A 19,270-nucleotide genomic window follows, 5' to 3' on the forward strand; every position below is an offset into this window, starting at 1 on the left:
TTGTTATCCTCTTTAATTTTACCACGAGTGTCATATGTGTATGTGTGTGTTGCCTTTCATGTGTGTATTGCAAAAAAAGAGGAGAATTCTACTCTTCTATAGGATTCCTCCTTTAATATCCGTCATTGATCTTTAACGAATTATCTGATGGAAAAATGCTAGCCAGCAGTAAAAATTATAGTAAACAAAGATGGTTTATTAGTATGTGAGGAGACTATTGAATGCTTTTCTCAGTTTTGTTCAATGTGAGTATTGTGTTTGTGTCACTTCACTATGAGATATTCAATGAGCGTGTCCGATAAGAGCTTTGTGTCAGCTGAAACCATATTCTATAGCGCTGCATTGTGTTTGGCTTTAAGTAAAGGTGTATGATGGAGAGCAGCCTGCAGAATGTGGGTCACACACATTAAATCAATGCAGCTCATTAAATACATTGACAGACTGAAGCTCCCCGGTGGCTTTTCCATACCTCCACCTTCTCTTCTCCTTGTGCTCCGACTCCAACCCCTCTATTATTCAGCCCTCTTTTCAGTCATACATTACAATATACTAATATTAGCCTGATTTTTAAATCACTGTTTCATTTGCACTCCAATTATTCAAAGAAAAAAATAACAACAATGCTTTCAAAACCGTGCCTTATGTCTGGGTCTGAAATATAATATCTACATTGCTTTCTTGAGCTGTACATCCAGAGGAGCTATTTCATCTAAACACAGAGGAACCCTGCTGTTTGCTATTTATAGACCAGGTTAATAAAAGGGGGCTTCCACAGTGGGGAGGGGAGTGATGAAAAAAAGGGTTTCCCCTCCTCCACATGTACAAATGTACACAGTATGGTTTCTCCCCTATGGAACCTGGTGTGCTATAAAGAAAGTTCAGGTTGACAGGCCATTAACTGGGCCGGGTATTAGGTTACAAATCAGCTCGTGCTGCAATGTGCAAGTGTTCACAGCTTGTGAGGCATTTACTTCTATTACAAATTGTCCAGAGCGACATACAATACAAGTGCACTCAGTTAAAATGTCAGGCCAGGGGAAATTGGCTATATATTCTTCATCTTCTTTTGGATGCTTGAAATTATTTACAAAGATAACTATAAAATAAAAGCAAAAAGGACTCAGGAGGCATAGTTGGCAGAAATAACACTGGTCATATATCACAGTTATAGGTTCGTGACTTCTTGAAATCATTATGCAAATATTGTCTTAGATGTGGGACCTTATGAGACAAACTTGGCAGGGAAACGGATCTGCTAATATTAATCTTATCATTTTCTCGTATCCAACTGAAATCATTCCAGGTGTGCCACCTTTAAAAATAAAGAACAAGGCATTAGTAGAAGAAGAAGTCCAGCTCAGTCCTGGACCCTGTGGATGTGGAGGCTGACTCGGGAATAATGGCCAAGCTGTTGTTTCTAAAGGACTTTTTTTGTTTTTCTAGTCCACACTTATTATGTTATTGTATTTATATATTGTCAAATACTTTCTTTCTTTTTCAAGGGAGACCTGGCCAAGACAGGCAGCAGCAAAAACACAAAGTTAAAGAAGGAAACACAAAAAAGACAAAGCACAGTCAACAAAACACAAGATTATGGATTAAAATCACATTTTTGGAATAAATTGTGCAAACAACTGAGCTAAAACACTAACACCTTGTTGAACCTGCCTCCATGTGTTTCATTTTAGATTTAAAAACATTTAGAGACACCAGCTCCCTGAGCTTTAAGTTTTTGCAACTGGTTCCAAGCTGTGGGTGCAGAGTACCCAAAGGCACTTTTCCCAATTCAATTTCTGTCCAAGCATTTGGGAGAGAGAGCATAATGAGGACCTGAGAACACAGAGAGTACTGTTTAGTACTTTTCTGCATGATAAAACACATAAATAGTAAAGAATGCCTCATAGATAGAAGTGTACCAATTGGTGACCCTCCAGGTCACCAAAGAAAGGCCACCCAACCCAAAAGTACACCTCACAATGATGAGTCCAAGGTTCACAGTTTGCTATGAACTTCAAAGAGGCGTGGTAGGCCGTATCAACCATATGGAGACACTGTGCAGAGGCATGTATGTACAAAAGATCTCCGTAATCTATAACAGGTAAAAAGTTCCATCAATGTATGGAAGCCCACAAAGACCATTCTTTAAAGACACCTACAAACTAAAGGAATTAGAAAGAATATCAACTGGAAAAAACAGTTGATAAGATAATATTAATAATAAGATAATAATTTCATAGGTTGTGTAGAACATAAATGTAATCTCAGTGATGTCATCCATAAGAGGCAGCATTTTTAAGCCCAAACATGGTTGTTGCCATTTTGGAGAAGATGGCGAAAACTGACTCCTGTCTTCTCTGGAAACTGGCAGAAAGAAGAAAGCAAACAGCTCATCATGCAAACCTGTTCCTCACTTTAAGCCTTAATTAAGCTGCAAACACCTTTGTATTTCATTATTACCTATTGGTTCACATTCTACACAAACCAAAGATCATAGATCCACTATGTAACGATAAATCGGTCGAGGGATGAACTTCTCATGTCGATAAACTATTGTGCGTACTATATTCAAATTTACAATCTCCACTTAATTTAACATCTGTAAGAATGCAAAAACCCATAAAACAATCTATTTTTATAGTTGTTAATTAATTCAGACAGTAAGGGGTTGAGAAGTGAGCTATTGACCAAAACCATCTGGTTATAAACATCCTTCATTTAGTTGTAAATGTGGCTGGGTTTTTGGATCCAGCTTGGAAACTCAAGGAACTTATTTTTTTGAACTTTAGCAATTCTTCACTTTTCAACAGCAAAAGGTTGCCCCATGATAAATTCTTTTCTGATGAGTACTTTTTTTCCATTCCCTTATTAAATGAAAGCATCACAGATGGCGTGACTAGGGAAATACTGAATGACTGTATAACTGGAATGTAATTTCCCCTCGGGGATCAATAAAGTATTCTGAGTCTGATACCTCTCACACACTTGTTACATGTGCAAAACCACAAATGTGTGATAAATGTGGAAAATTGTCTGGCCTTAAAAAGAATATCTGAGCTCCTGTTTAAGAAGCTAAATAGCTAATCAAAAAGCGATCAGAGGATCAATATCCATCAGCTATCTGGAAAACTGCCTGGATACTGTCCCGGGCTGACATACCGGAACCCGGCCAACTGAGACGACCAGAAGGAGCATTATGCTCCAGCTAATATCTGTCTGAGAGGGGAATCAGATCATCCACTCTGCATTACTCTGGTGCTTAGAGCTGATGGAGAGGCAGAGATGGAAATGGATGAAAACAAGAGAAGAGTGTGGGAAATGAAATATGAGATCGGCAAATAGTAGAGAGGGAAAAAAAAAAACCTCAAGCGGCAGTGATGAGAGCAAAAAGGGACAGACAACGAGAGGTGAAACAAACATTTGACGCAGCCAGAGGAAGTGTGAGACTCTCTGAAATGACACTGCTAGAGAGGATGTTTGCACTTGTCCCACTCCACATTGAACCAAGAGTCAAGAGCGCTCTGCACTCCGCCTCTCTCCTCCACTCTCTTGTTGCTTTTATAAATAGACCACTCTGCTTCGGCTGTAAACCACAGAGACAATACGATTGTCTTAAGGAGAGAAGCGGGACACAAAATCATTCAGGAGTTGATCGTCTATGGTCGATTCAAAGATACCTTAATGGACACAAGAGCACAAGGGTGCGTTCAACAACTTCTATGCACGGTATATGGAACCCTGAACAAACTAAGCCAGATCTGCTGTTAAAATAACACCCACACATGTCGTATTGCCTTGGCAGTCACATAACACTTAAAAAAAGCAAAAAGAAGACCTGGAGTTATCATAAACACATTATTATTGACATTATAATCAAGATTATTGTTCATAATAGCTTCATAATTTACATTTTTATAATGAACATATCTCTCCATAGATATTCTATTATAATCTGTTTACATTGGTCCTCAGAAACAGTATGGCAAGCAATAGGATCCATATTTTCTTTGTGTGTTATAATAGACAATGAGCCTCTTGGGTGAGTCTTTCTCCTTTACACGATTCAGACACAAAGGCTCCATATAGAGACAGCTGACTATCATAAGGAAAGAGCACAGTACAGTAAAGAAGCTGAGTATTATCTGCACACATCTTGGACTGGAAAACAGCAGAAGAAGAAGAAAGTCTGGAGGTAAATGAGTGAGTACAGACAGAATTCATTAACCAAGGCCTGCATGTGTATTTCATTCAACCCTCAGCTCCTGTACTGTGAAGCTGAGCCAGGAGTAACAATCAAATAGAAAAACAGCGTGGAAAAAAAAACAAACACAGTTCAGCAATACAGACAGTAAGTTCTCATAAAAATCATATTTCCTCTTTGATAATATATTGTACATTTCCATCCTTAGTCCCTGGAGCAAATCAAAGTAAAGACATCATTTACAGACTATTCAACCTAAGGTTCTTTGATTACTTCAGCAAGCATACACGTAGATCCCCTGCTACACAGGAATCTGTACATGGCAGAGACTTGTTTTAAAGCTTAAGCTTTTAAGACATCATTGAAAGCAGCTGTAACTCTTAGATACATTGTTTACATGGCTACGTGTTTTCACCACCAGCAGTGGCTTTAGTTCACTTTGTACATTCTGCCCACAACAAACAGAAGTTTGTCCTGTCCTGCCCAGAGAGCAGACGTGGCCAAAACAGTGTGTCCAGGCAGTGTGTGTGTACACTAGCTGTATGTGCACCAGCGTCCAGTGTGTGTTTAACGTCCTCATGTCTGTAGTATTTAGTACAGCAATTATGTGTTTTCCTTGATGGGATTGTCCTGAAATTCTGTCCTGTTGGTTTTCTCCAGGAGAGGGGTGTTTGTCCTGCTGTGTAACAAGAGAGGAAAAGACGGCAGTAGAGAAGAAGCTTTCAAGACAAGTGAAGCCACAGAGGTGTTCCAGTAGAAGAGAAGAGTTTAGAAAAGCACAAGTACACATTAGATCACAGAGCAAAAAGAGGGTGTGGGCAGTGTTGATCTTCACTATCACAACTTTTTAACCAATCTTGTGTTTCAATCCCTGGCTCTCTAAGCTTGTTTGTACAGTATATACATAAAAGCTCTCTGTTTCTGTCTCTTTCTCTCACACACAGATAATGTCCACAGATGACAGTGCACACAGTGAGACCTATACAGAGATAAGGGCACTCAGAGAGTCTCTCTGAGCATTATGATACACTTGGCTGAGCAAAAAGTCTGTTTGAATCCCTGCGCATCGACTGGGTTGGCAGCAGATATTATTGTGCTTTCACTGTGAGACACAGTCACCAGGTTGTGATTGTAGCTGATTCTAAAAATTCAAAGCTGAAGGCAGAGGGATATTATTGAAAACTGAGCTGTGGATCACAGATTTGGCTTTGTTTGCTCAGAAGCTACTGTACTTGTTGCAGTTAACAAATCTTTTTCTGGACACAAACCGCTGAGTAAATACCTAACAAGGATCATGACTTAATATCTCAGATAGCAATGGCAGAACTGATGCATAAGCAAGGATTGATACATACTTTAAAGCAAGTTACTCGTCTTTCCTAAAGTACACTGGAATTAGTGTTAGTATTTCTAGAGATGTAGGATTATATTTATGTGGATTTGCACTGTAGGTATAAGTCATAGATTTTCATGCTACAGTAATACATCTAAGGACATGCAGCACTATCATAGCAGTATAGCATCTGTTGGATTAATGCTTATAAAGGACTCATAGCTGAGGTCTTACATTATGTGAGCTAAATGTGCAATGAAATGATTTCTGAACTTCACAAGTAGCAAAAGGTTGGAAAGAGACATGTTCAACAGGGCAGGCAAAGCTGACTAATCTTGACCTTGGACTATTGCAGAGAATACATGAGAAAGAGGACGACTGAGAGTATGTTCATACACAGAGTTTTATAGAAGACTGGCCAGGGGCGGCACTGACCCCTGTTCAAGGCTAGATGGTCACCTCCATACACCACTCAACTATTTGGATGGTGTAGCAACAGTCTGCAGGCAGCTTTCTTTGCTTCTCATCAAGGAAATGTTTCTTTTCGTTGGTACTTTCAGCTATAAAGAGTTTCACCTTACACATCTATTTTATAGGATGGTGTTTGGGAAAGAGATGACACAACAAAAGATTGCAAGTTCATTCTTACTAACAGTCAAAAATACAATAATTGGCAATGTTGCTGAAATGTGGCCAATAAGTGTATTTTGGAAGAATTTCAAGAATGTTACCATTTGACTTTGGATCTTCTTTTCTGAGTCCTAAAAGAATAGCTTGGAAGATCTATGTGACAGAAGGGTAAATAAGTGCTACTTATTAATGTACTCTCTCTCTCTCTCTCTCTCTCTCTCTCTCTCTCTCACACACACACACACACACACACACACACACACACACACACACACACACACACACACACACACACACACACACACACACACACACAGAGAAATGCCCACACACACAGAAATGCCACCTCCCTGCATAGATAAATGCCACCTCAGTCAAAATCAGTCTAGTCATGGTTCTGGTAACACGTTGCAAAATAAAGCTGCCTTAAATTACAAAATCAATATAATTTCCTTTTTCTACAACAATACTGGCTTACATGTGGAAAAATTAATTTAATTGATCACTTTGGTGGTTGGTGGGTGTCAGGCAATTTGCAAAAGCTACAACACAAATGCAACAACTAAGTAGCTAGTAGTTGTACTACTACTAAAATAGTAGTAGCTGCTAGTAGTTGCTAGGCGCCACCCTGTTGGCTATGGCAGCCTTTTTGTGGCTTCAGTGCTAATTTAACTATTTTTTCTCCTGTATTTGTCTGGAGATCCTACATGTAACCATGGCTGCATTGTTTACATACAAAATCAGCTGTTGGCAGCCTGTAGCATGTCAATGCTAACTAATGTAAGGCCTGATGTTTTCCCACAAGGTGAGGAGCAGGAGGTGAGGATGACGTGCTGGTTCTCAGGTGTGAGCTAAGAAGTGACGACATGGACCTGTCCTTCCATCCATCGTTATTGGGAACGTAAGATCTATCTCCAATAAGATGGACGAGCTAGCTGTGCAAACCCAGCAACAGAGGGAATACCAGAAGGCAGAGTAGCATCATGCTATTCACAGACATGGCTAATGGAGCTAACATCAGACACCAACGCCACGTTGGAAGAGCTTCACCTGCTGAGAGCAGACAGGATCTAGGAGACAGAGATGGAGCATGACTGAAGAAGCTCAGTCCTGGACGCTGTGGAGGTGGAGGCTGTCTGAACTGGACAATGATGGACAAGCTGTCATCATCTATTTTCTTATGGACCTTTTTGCACTTTCTATACACTTTCTTACTTTTGTTTTCTTGATTGCTGCTGTGACTTCAATTTCATTGTACTTGTTACAATGACAATAAAGTTCTATTCTATTCTATTCTATTCTATTCTAAATATGGCCACAACAGAAGTTAAAAGAGGTTAGTTATCCAAAGGGACACAGGAAAGTTACACAGTAAAGTAAGTAAATATTAACTTCATCTATGATAAATATAGCTTCTTCTTTTACTTATATTTCTTTAAGTTAGCTTTAGAGCTATATTTATCATAAATTAAATTATAAAAGAAAACAATGATTAACTTACTTCATAACTTTTCTGTGTCTGTTCGGAAAACTGTCCTCTTATCCTCCGTTGTGGCTGTACTTCTGTTGTGTTGTGGCTTTTGCATTTGTGTTGTTGCTTTTGCAAATTGACCCTTTGGCCACCGTAGATCACTGAGCACTGGGCCTTTACAATAAACAATTTAAGATTTTGGGTTATGAAACCTAGTCATAATTTGATCATTAAACCAGTCAACTTCTCTGCCTTTAAATATTTTAAATTCATATTCTTGTTGTTGTGTTTCTACAAACATGGAATGCCGTGAAGTTGAGAACAGCAACGTTTCTCATTGCGTGTCTGTAACAGTTGACCTGGGCGACGGCTGAAGAGACACTTGAAGGTGTAGTTAAGAGACAAACGGAGAAATAGGCACTCACTAAGATCACTACAGAGAAAAATGTTCACTGTCTTTTCTGAAATGCAGTTAAGAAGCACAAAGTCATTGTATCACTAACATATTCAAAAACACAGCATTATATAAAGCTGACATTCATTCTGTTTAGAGAAACTTTTCTTCTAGCAAAGGCTGGTTACACCAATACACAGAGAGTGCCCATACTGTAAAAGGGAAAATGGCAAGAGGAAGGAGGTGGTGTGCTGCTGTGGTCCAGGATTACAGCACAGCGCTGTCATTCATCTGTTGGTGTCTACAGAACTCATACTAGACTGTTATCTAGTAAGGACCAAGAGAGGGTGCTGCCTTCAGGCCTCTTCTCTAAAAATAACCTTTTTGCCACAAAAAAAAAAAAAAGACAAAAACAGTTTTACCCTCTCACTTTCTGATGGTAATTGAGTTTTCCCCTGACAGAACAGCTGTGATATCTGATTTGGTTTCTCTCCGAGTCGGGACCTTGGCAGTTAGAGCAGCAGGTTTCAGATTCTCAGGAATACTGATCGTGTGGTCTGCTGTTTATCTTAAGTTAATATATATATTAAATTACATCTAAAGCATAAAAATATGTTGATCTAAATATTATCTCAACATGCATCTCTCTCCCATGGCAGTCTGAGCATGTTCCCTTACATTATTGATATTGATTATTACTTTTTAGGCTACTTCTTGGCTACTGTTGCGAGCAGGACAACGACTGGCACACTGGTAAGACTATCTCCATGCAGACACTGACAATCTCCTAAATAAGACGAGTGGCAGATCTATGGAATGTAGGAGAACATAAAGTCCTCTCTGAAGTTTACCTCACCCTTCTGCTCTGGACTCTGATTATGGGCACCGAAGGCTGTTAACCCAAGGAGTCAAAGCCTCATCCACCTGTTACAGTTCCAGCAGACCCCAGCTGATGTACACCATTTACAGAAACTTACATTAAACATCTGTACGCATCTTAGTGATGTTTACATAGTTAGTGTTGGCCAGGGTGCAGTTTCCTGTTTTCATGGCCTCTGGTCTGAAGTCCTCAGTGCTATGATTCACCGCCTCCTGGATCTCCACATAGTCCGATTTACTGAGGGTGGATCCACTGCCGCTCCGACCGCTCTTCTTCAAATCGTCAGCTGAGCTGGCTTTAGGCACACTTGGGATATTAAGATACTGTGCCTGTTCTTCGCCCTCCGTCTCTCTATGGTAGAAGTAGTTAAAGTTGGAGACAATTACAGGAACAGGCAGGGCGATAGTCAGCACACCAGCGATGGCGCAGAGAGACCCCACAATCTTTCCTCCAATGGTTGTCGGGACCATGTCTCCGTAGCCTACAGTGGTCATTGAAACCACGGCCCACCAGAAGGCCTCGGGAATGCTGCTGAACTGGGATTGTGGCTCGTCTGCTTCTGCGAAATAGACGGCACTTGAGAAGAGGATCACGCCGATGAACAGGAAGAAGATGAGGAGGCCCAGCTCACGCATACTGGCTTTGAGAGTCTGTCCTAAGATCTGCAGCCCCTTGGAGTGACGTGAGAGTTTGAAGATACGAAACACCCTCACCAGACGAATGACGCGAAGAATAGCTAAAGACATAGCCTGCTGCCCTGCCTCTCTGTCCTCGGGCCTCTCAGCCAGTTCTGTGCCCAGGGTGATGAAGTAAGGGATGATTGCCACAATATCAATGATGTTCATGATGTTTCCAAAAAATCCAGCTTTGCTCGGGCAGGCGAAAAACCTCACCAGGAACTCAAAGGAGAACCAGATGATGCAGAGTGTTTCTACGATGAAGAAGGGATCAGTAAAATAATTAGAGCCTACATAGGTGGAGGTGGCATTGGACATGGAAGGGAATGGGTAATTGTACATCTCCTCCTCTTCATTGCGAAACACTGGCAGCGTCTCTAGGCAGAAGCTGACAATGGAGATGAGGATCACCATGACAGAGATGATGGCAATGATGCGAGCAGGACCTGAACTCTCTGGATACTCAAACAGCAGCCATACTTGTCTCTGAAACTCATTCTCTGGCAGGGGCCGCTCCTCTTCTTTTATAAAGCCCTCATCCTCCCTGAAGATTTCCATAGCCTCCTCACCCAGTTCATAAAACCGGATCTCCTCTGAAAAAATGTCCAGCGTCACATTAACAGGGCGCCGCAGCCTCCCTCCTGATTGGTAATAATACAGAATAGCATCAAAACTGGGTCGATTCCGGTCAAAGAAGTATTCATTCCGGAGAGGATCAAAATACCTCATCCTTTTCTTGGGATCCCCGAGCAGCGTCTCTGGAAACTGAGAGAGAGTTTTAAGCTGCGTCTCAAAGCGCAAGCCTGAGATGTTGATGACGACCCTCTCGCAGCACTCATGGTCCGGCTCTGGCTCGTACTGGTCATGAGGCTGACCCGGTTGAACTGCTGCTTCGTCCACTGTGTCGCTGGTAGCAACCGTCATGCTGGAAGGAGATGGAACCTGCAGGATTCAGATAGGGTGGGGCCACGTCGGGCAATGAGGAGAGAAAGCCTTCAGGCGCCGGTGGATTCTGGTACAGACCGACCTGCCTGTGATAAGCTGTGGGACAGGAGGATAAGCAGAAGAGACTGCAGTGATGAATGCCATGTTCAAAGTAACAGATCCAGCAAAACAGATTTTTGACTTAGATTCTGAGCATGTGTGTGCTGCACTTCCAGTCTCATATTTTTCTAAGAAGCTGATACATTTGACATCTCCCAGAAAAGCTGTGTTATTTCAAGACCTTCCTGCAAACAGGCAAGTGCAGGACGGCTGAAAATAACAAGGAGAGGGGAGGGGGCCATTTAGGCAAATTGGCTCCATCGTGTCTCTGTGTATTAGGTTATGAGTTCTCTCTCATATGAGCATGCTGCAAGATCAATATGCTGGCCAGCAATACTGTATCAGCTCTCACGGGGTTCAATTACAACCAAGGAATCTGATTATATGCTGAGTGCTCCGTCCACTCTCCGACGGAAATTTCTCCTGCCTCTATGTGTGATGTGACTGATGCTCCCTTCCAAAGCCAAGAAAGACATCATCAAGTCATTGATCGAATTAATAGTTTATGAGTGAATAAGGTATAGAGATGTTTTCACATCCAGTGATTGACACCCCTCTCATTTTGGTGATTTGATCAGAGCACCCTTAAACTTGCCAGGCCACTGTACAGAAGCTATAAGCTATGTGTGAGGAGGCTAAAAATGTCACTACTAATGCAGAAAGGCAGCAATGTTGTGATATTGATCCAAAAGTCTCACCTTGTTGCTCTGGTACGTGCAAGGCTTGTCCAAAGAGCCAGATGTAGCATCCGGTCAAAAGTCAGCCTCCACGTTTAAAGCAGCTCCCTGCTGTCAGCCATAGATCAGCCCCAAACTCCGGCCCTGCAGCAACGCAGCGGTGGGAGTGGGAGAGGGGGGACAAGGAGTGAGGATGCAGGAGTCACCTCCCTCGCCTGAGTGACCAGCAGGCACATGCCGAGATGCAGCTAGGCTACAGGTTGAAGCATGTGGAGGGGGCGATGGTGTTGTGATGGGAGAAAAGCAAATCTTAGAAATGCCTGCAGCGGCACAAACATGACGCCCCCGGTTCAGAACAATACGCCGCAGCCTGCAACAACAGCAAAGGTGATCCTTATAACTGCGGAGACTTATTGTGGAAGGGAGGCAACGCTGTCAGTGTTTCTGCCGGGGATCACGCATGCTTTGATCTCACGAAAAGCGAAATCACCTGTTTGAGCCTCTTAAACATGACCGCTTCAGGATTTGCATCACGGTGTTTTAGCTGCTCCGGTTAAACTACATCAATTCCTCTTTCTTTATCCTGATGGGGGATATACAAACAAATACACCACTGATGCACGTTAGTAACAAATGGAGGCTTGTGTTTCCAACCCATTCCACGGAGTAACGCAGTCTTTTGATGGCGTTTTGAAAGGTGTAAACTACTCAATCTGTCATTCATGTGAGACAAAGCAGCCAAGTTCATGCATTTGGTACATTCAAACACTACACCGCAGTGTTGTTGTTGTTGTTGTTGTTGCTGTTGTTGTTGATTGGCAAGCGCGAGTGAGTTAGTTTGGAGTGGCAGGTGCCAGACATGCTCAAGCCATTTGCAGCCCTTCTCCTGTGGGGATCATGGACAGCCACAATAGACTCCATGCACTAAACAAAGCATCATAGCATTATCTGTCGGTCTACGACGTTATTTCAGATAATGGCATGCACGGAATTCACCCTGGTTCTCTTCTTGGTGCGCCGACGCATACGTTTATCCAGTTTGTCTCTTCTTTCAAGGTGCCGTGAGGTCGTGAGTCCATGCCTTTATAGCTCTCCTCCTTCTTCCCTTGTTTGACTGATCTCTCCAGATGCTGTCACCTCATCACGACCAACTGTTTTGGAGCAGCTGTGCCTCCTCGTGTTTGTCATATTTTGGCAAAATTGTCTATAGTTAAGGCGCGTGGGCTGCAGCAGGGCATCGCAGCGCATACTAACAGCGTCTTGCGCGCCTCGCCCCATCTCTCTGCGCTCCCCCCTCACCCGACACTCCTGTCCTTAGTGCTACACATTAAAGGGGAAGAGGCATATGGAGGGGACTGTTTAGGTTTCTTTTAATTATTCAAGGAAAGGAGGGCGTCCAAGGAGAAAAAAAAGCAGAAAGCAAGATTTGAAGGTAGAAGCAGTTTGCAATGTGTCAAGAAAAATGTATTGATTTTTTCTGTATGGAGGAGGACGGAAAAAATATGGATATTCTTTTTCTGAATTCAGGTCGGATTGTTGTGATAAACTACTTTAACCCTGCACATGTCTTCAGCATGTGCTTTTACATTATGGTAATGGATTTGAACTGTGTGCACTCCATGTGAGGTCTTTAGTCTAAGATGCAGACTCCAGTTAGTTGAGTTGCTTAGTATGCACTGATCATTAACAGACCTTCATACTGTATAACAGTCTGCTAATTACTGCCCAGACCCATTAAGCACACGCAGGCGCACACTCACACACAGAGGACTGATGCTAACAGCTCTCAATTCAATGACAAACCAGAAGAAGTCCATGTTGAGAGCCCTGTGATTATACAGTCAAATGAACTGATCAAGTTGAGTACTCCCTTCCCCCTCTTTTCTTGAGCCAGGTGAAAACCTAGATATGTCTCCAGGCAGAGAACAGGAAGTGAACATAAAGGAAAATGCTTCAAACCTCAGGAGAATACACGGGGAATATACTTGACCTCCTTCATGCGTTCTCCTTGCTTTGCCATTCTCTACAGTCCCAAGGACAGGCTCTATATGATGTGCAATCCTTCTCCAATCAAAGTGCCAAAACTCTGATTAAGATGATGAAAAGGGACAGCAGGGAGAAAAGAGGTACCTCACTCCTGTTTGCAGCTGATAACCAATTCACCACTTTGGCTGAAGGTCCCTTGACACTTTTACATAAGCCGGCTGATTGATGGTCGCGAACTCTTCAATCTACATTGTCCATGAATGTAAAACGAAGAGGGCCAAATGCTGCCGAGAGCCGGGCCACCAATATCTAATGGATGTCAGCAGCGTCATGATTCATCACCCACTGTGGCACTTAATGTATGAGACACTGGATAGAGCTTGAAGAGAGTCATAGCATGGCTCTTAACCAGAAAACCACACGTGTGCTGATATCCTGCCTGTGATTTTACATTTATCCACCAGTTCAACAAATGGCATGTAGGAGTGTAACGTAACAAATAAACTGATTAGTTTGCTCAATCTAAAAATAACTTGTGAACACAAAAAAGTCCCCAACATGTTTGAAAGTAACAGCAAACATATGCAGGCACACGTGCTACTATTTACATATCAACATGTTAACGCAGATCAGCTGTTTGATACTGAGTGGATCCCGTTTCATACATCATACAGAGAGTGAAACATGACTCTGCTGATGATCTCTATGACGGTCTTTGTCATTGATTATTCCAGACAAAGATTGTATTGTTACACAACAGTGCACAGAGTGATTGAAGCAATGTGATACACTTAGTGTAAAGTTCCAGTGTCTTATACCTGGCTGGGAATAACTATCGTATAAACTTTGTCTCCAAGGGAAACTCTCAAATACCCTTAGGGAAAATATAAAAACTATGGGAGTCAGACAGATACACACACATCTGAATTCTCATATGGTTGGCTATAGACTGAGTAACTGGCTCACTGAACCACATTTATCTATAAACCACTGCTTTAAGAATTGAGACGCCAAACCATCAAACAGCCAGCAACAGCACTGCAAAAACTGAAATCTTATCAAGAGTTTAGCAAAATTGTCTTTTTATACTCAATATGAGCCACATTCAACTTGTCAGTCCAGAAAAACTTCTTGATTCAAGTTATTTTAAGACAAAAATTAGGTCTGAATTGCTTGTAACAAGTAAAAAAAATCTGCCAATGGAACAAGAAAGATTTGCTAGAAAATTTGGTAAAAACTAAAATATTGTCTTAATACAAGTAACTTTTTTCTTGATCCATTGGCAGATATTTTTAACTTGTTACATCCAATTCAGACCTCTTTTTTGTCTTCAAATGACTTGAAATAAGACATTTTTCTGGACTGGTCGGGTGAATGTGGCTGATAATAATTCTAAAAAGGCATTTTCTACTGAAAATAAGACAAAAACACTTGATAAGATTTCAGTTTTTGCAGTGAGCTGGGCACTGACCTGAAGAGACAGCTTCGGGTCAGTGCCCAAACCTCTGAGCTAAACTGAAACTTTAAAAGAGTTGATAACTTAGAAATATGCATCAAATCTGAACAGACAAATTACATTCTCTTGATTTTTAATATTATACTTACATTATTCAAACTAGAAAAGCATTCAGAGAGCGCAGACCTCCACCAAGCATAGTGTGATTGACACCAACACTTTAGTCCTACTTTAATGTTATACTCCCTTTCAGCAGACTGTCTGCTATGATTTGGTGTTAGTTGCAGGTTTGTACGATAATTTGTTTCCTGACAGTGTTGCAAATTTTTACGACCCAGTACATATTTCATATTCTGGATCTTAGTATCCAGAATATTGACAGGATCTGGATCGTACTTTTACATCTGTCAAAAATCAATGTGACCTTGTCTTGTATTGTTTTGCAAAACAATCAAACCATTTATCATGAAGTTATTTACACATATGGTGAAAACAGCCCTATCTCACAATGATAAAGAATCCTTTAAAAAAGGTCCTGGATTCAGACAGTGATCCTGATCACCTCCAAAATGCAATCACTTCTTTCTTGTCCCATTTTGAACATTACTTGTAGATTTCATCAAGATCTGTTTGAAACTTTTTGAGTTATGTTGTTCACAGACAAACTCTCCCAGTAACATAACCTCCTGGGCGGAGGTAATAATTACAGTGACAGAACAGAACAAAGGTTAGTATGACACCAGAGTTTGACCAAAAAAATAATAATTCTTTTAGGAATGTAGTGTCAAAGTAGTTAATTTACAGTTTTCTAGAGCGTGGGGACAATGCACAAAAAGAAGGACGGATATGCTTTTCTTTGAATGCGGCCGAGCTGAACAAAATTGTAAATGAAGTCAACAAGTGAAAAGAGAGAGGCACACAAATGATCAATATCAGAAGAATCAATACTCTAAACAGTTGACCTGGAGTTCTGAGTACAATTAACCAGCCCACCGTTCTGGCCCTTAATTGTATCTCATGTTCCCTTCCACCTTTATCCCGTGCCAAGTGTCTGAATGGCACCATTGATTCTGTTTTGTATTCGGCTGAGCAGACCAGATGGAACCTCACAAAGAAACTTAAGAATCCTCCCAAACTAATGACCCCACATGATGTCTGTAAACCACGGCTGCACTCATTCCCCCACCAAGCTTCACTTTTTAAATTGAAGGGGAGCTCAGAGCATCCAGACAGAACTCATTGTGCTCTGTGAGTCTTGTTTGTACTGTGGATTAGAAAGCCAATATATAGGAAGGGAATGATGAAGCCCTGGATGGCAGTTAAGTGTGGGGAGTACACAGAGCTCAAACCAATTATTTTCTTGATCTGGGCACATTGAATCCATCCACTCAGAGAACGATTTCCCTGCAATCCCACACAGTTCAGTTTGGACATTTTGTGAGATGATCAGCTTATTTGCATAGCAGTGTGTGAGTCAGCAGACCTGCACGCCTAAAATCTCCACCCTGTTTTATGCAGCAGAACATGTGGAAGAGAAGGAGGAGGAGGAGTGAAAGTGTACGAGAGAGGGAAAAGAGAGTGTTGATCCAACTTATGACAGCAGACTGCAGGGGAGGAGCTTTTTCAAGGATGACCTCTGCTGGTGCTGCAGCAGGTGATCACTCACTTACAAGCTGCCACCACAACAACACAAACTCTACACTCTCTCTCACACACTCACACACGTATCATAAGTTTTGTCCTGGAATGTGCATGTGCACGCTAGCAGAACACGTGCAGAAAAAGTGTGACGTACATTCAGATAAAGTCATGCTGACCTGTGGTTCCTGATGCCTCCAAGAGAAGAAACTGTGAAAATGAAACTTCACCAAGCACACACCACTCAGGAACACAAACAACTGGGCTATTAATCCATGCTCTGCTTTATCTCTGTTACACCATTGTTCCTGATTTGATAGCTCGGGATGCCAGTTTTTTCATGCTGAATTAATTTTGGCATGCAGGTATAAAAATAAACCTCCAAAACATGCCTCCCTCATTCCTCCATACAATCTCAGTGAGGAGCGTGTGTAAGAAGCTCAGCTTTTTACATCACAAGACAAAAACATGCCAGGAAAGACAGCAACAGTGGGGAAAGGTTGGTTTAGAAGTCAGTTTCAACACATCAGGGTTGCTACAGTGATGCAGCCCTAACTTAATTACTGCATTAGAGTATTTTGACCCTTCATCCGTCTTATTCCTCTCCTATTCTCCTCTAACTCCTCTCTCTGCTAGTCTCCCTGTGTGGTCCCTCTATAATTAGCGACTGACCTTGGAAGTGCTTTACCTGCCTGTTGAGAGCTGCCCGGCTGATGATGATGATCACCGCCTTCATGATGAGATATGTCCTTACCCTCCAAGTAGAGTACTCCACTATTGATTGTGGATGTGGTTTCACTTTCTGTTGTTTTCCCAGCCTTTGAAAACAAGAACAAAATCGATGACCTAACTCTGGCACACAAAGGTGTGGCTTTGGTTAGAGAGGAAACTTTGGAGCATATTAATACCATCTATAATGCATGACCAAGAAGAATGCATGGCTCGATACGTCTGCTATGTGAGGACATCTCTGTTTCTGAGGGGCTAATGGAAGATTTAATAAGGTTAAAGGTTGAAATGATGTCAGAAAGAGCAGAAATGTGTCACAGAGGAGTTGCAGGATGTAAAGGGATGTACATGGATGCATGCAGCTGGACATGGAGTAAGAGGTGTGGCGAAAATGAAAATGAAGGGAAAGGATGGAACAAAGGAAGTGGAGAGGGCAGCAGATAAAGGTCACTGTGACAGAGTGATGAGTCATCTGTTAGAGCATGGCAGTGTCTCCCCCTCTCTTTCTTTCTCTCACTCTCTCTGTTTTACACATCCACTCTCGCCACCATCTGTCTGTTTGTTTTGACAGCACAAACCGAGATGACTAGCAGCAGATTCACTCTCGAACAGCTGACAGAAAAATCAAAAATGACATCTGAACTGGAGCGTTATTGTGTATCTTCCAGTGGTTGTGTGTAAATGTCCTGTTTTTGCTGTTTTGTGTAGCATATGTCTGTATACCAGGAGCTCCACCTTGTGTCCTGAAGCTTGTGGCTGTAAACTGGAGCTGATCAGCACAGAGTGGCACCGTGATTTAATCTTATTTCTGTGGAAGCAGTAGCAACATCAACAGCAACAGCATCATCATCCTGTGCAGCCGTCCTTCGTAGCTAACCAGCAGTGGTGTAGGAGCCTGCTGGATTATAAAAATATGGTAAATGAACTGATTGGGCACATTTCTGTCCATTTAAAGCACTCAAACATTACATGTCACAATAACTCGTTTAAATACTGACAGAGGATGTTGTTTAAAGAGTGTATCAGTCTTACTGATCTTTGAATTAGTGTCTCAACCAAAAACTCCACCCAAGGTCTAAACAATAAACCACCCACCTTTAAAGGCATAAGGATTGCAGTGCATGCAGTGTGCGATCCATAAGGGCTTGTCACCTCCATGATAATTCACATGTAGTATTAAACAATTTTTCTATTTCTTTAAACAGGTAAACCATTAAGATTAAAAGGCACTACCTTTTGAGGGGTAGGAGAAAAAAGAAAACAACACAGGTGTTCTGGAAAACTCTACTGCTTCTGAAACTCCATTTTTGATCTGATTCTTTAAAGCCCCATATTATGCAAAAATCACTTTATTAAGTCTTTTAGTGAAATTTGTGGGTCTGTGTTTTTCCTCCAAGCCCACATAATGTGATATTTAATGACAAAACCTGTACTTAGTAGTGCTTATGAATGTAAATCCTGACCTACAACGAGCTGTTTGGATTGTGGGGATTTGCTGATGTCAGTGATTTCCTTTTTTGACCAATCAGGAGCAAGTCTGATCTGATTGGTCCACCGGAGAAGATACCCCTAAACCCTCTACCTGCCCACTCCTCTCCCTGCTGCTGGAGAGAGGAGTAAAACTGTTTTTGGCTGTAAACAGCCACATAGTTCCATGCACAAGCTCCCCATCTTGGAAGAAGACAAGACTAAGTGGCTAAAGTTCATTTATCAAGGAAATGTGCCAGCTACACTCAGTAAAACTGTGCGTGTGTGTGCTAGTCACTGACTGCTTTTCCAACTTTGGACAGTACAACAGAGGGCTAGCGAATAGACTGGTCCTGAACCAGGAGCATTACCAACCATCCACTAACAAACCTGGGACCCTGGAAATGTGAGTATTTTAAATGCTGTGTGCTGTGGAGCAGATGTAAGAGCTTTTCCTCAGTGTCCCCCCTGTCTCTGTGTTAGCTTCAGGATGCTAACTTTAGCTGTGGTGGTGGCACTCTCAGTGACGCGGGGCGGTATCAGCGGTGGCTCATTTACATATGAAGGTCACGCCCACTAAATCAGAGCGTTCTGAACAGAAGAGCTATGAGAGCCTGGAAACAATGCTGCTGTGCTTGATTTATTGGCTTTTTGGACCAAAACATGTTACTACCATTTCATGAAGACATC

At 41.8% G+C, this 19,270-nt stretch overlaps 1 protein-coding gene across 2 annotated transcripts; it reads right to left on the minus strand.

Annotated features, from left to right (window-relative positions):
- Nucleotides 1–3,893: 3,893 nt before the first annotated feature.
- Nucleotides 3,894–12,703, minus strand: kcna2b (potassium voltage-gated channel, shaker-related subfamily, member 2b). Of its 2 annotated transcripts, none has more exons than XM_074681409.1 (3): nt 12,301–12,703; nt 11,326–11,448; nt 3,894–10,624 (listed from the first exon to the last, which is right to left on the minus strand). In XM_074681409.1, exon 3 carries the CDS (start codon nt 10,505–10,507, stop codon nt 9,005–9,007), a length of 1,503 nt encoding a protein of 500 aa, XP_074537510.1. In that variant the 5' UTR covers nt 10,508–10,624; nt 11,326–11,448; nt 12,301–12,703; the 3' UTR covers nt 3,894–9,004. The 2 variants fall into 2 exon arrangements, with proteins under 2 accessions (XP_074537510.1, XP_074537511.1); XM_074681410.1 differs by having other exon boundaries at nt 11,326–11,557.
- Between the last annotated feature and the right edge of the window lie 6,567 nt (nt 12,704–19,270).

This window comes from Halichoeres trimaculatus, unplaced genomic scaffold, assembly GCF_033239565.1.
Source record: "Halichoeres trimaculatus isolate MK-OKI-2021-1 unplaced genomic scaffold, fHalTri1.1 fHalTri1_scaffold_11, whole genome shotgun sequence".
In the NCBI taxonomy this organism is placed as follows: Eukaryota; Metazoa; Chordata; class Actinopteri; order Labriformes; family Labridae; genus Halichoeres; species Halichoeres trimaculatus.

Excerpts from the sequence above, each read along its gene's own strand:
- kcna2b (XM_074681409.1), bottom strand. The coding sequence starts at position 10,507 with ATGACGGTTGCTACCAGCGACACAGTGGACGAAGCAGCAGTTCAACCG.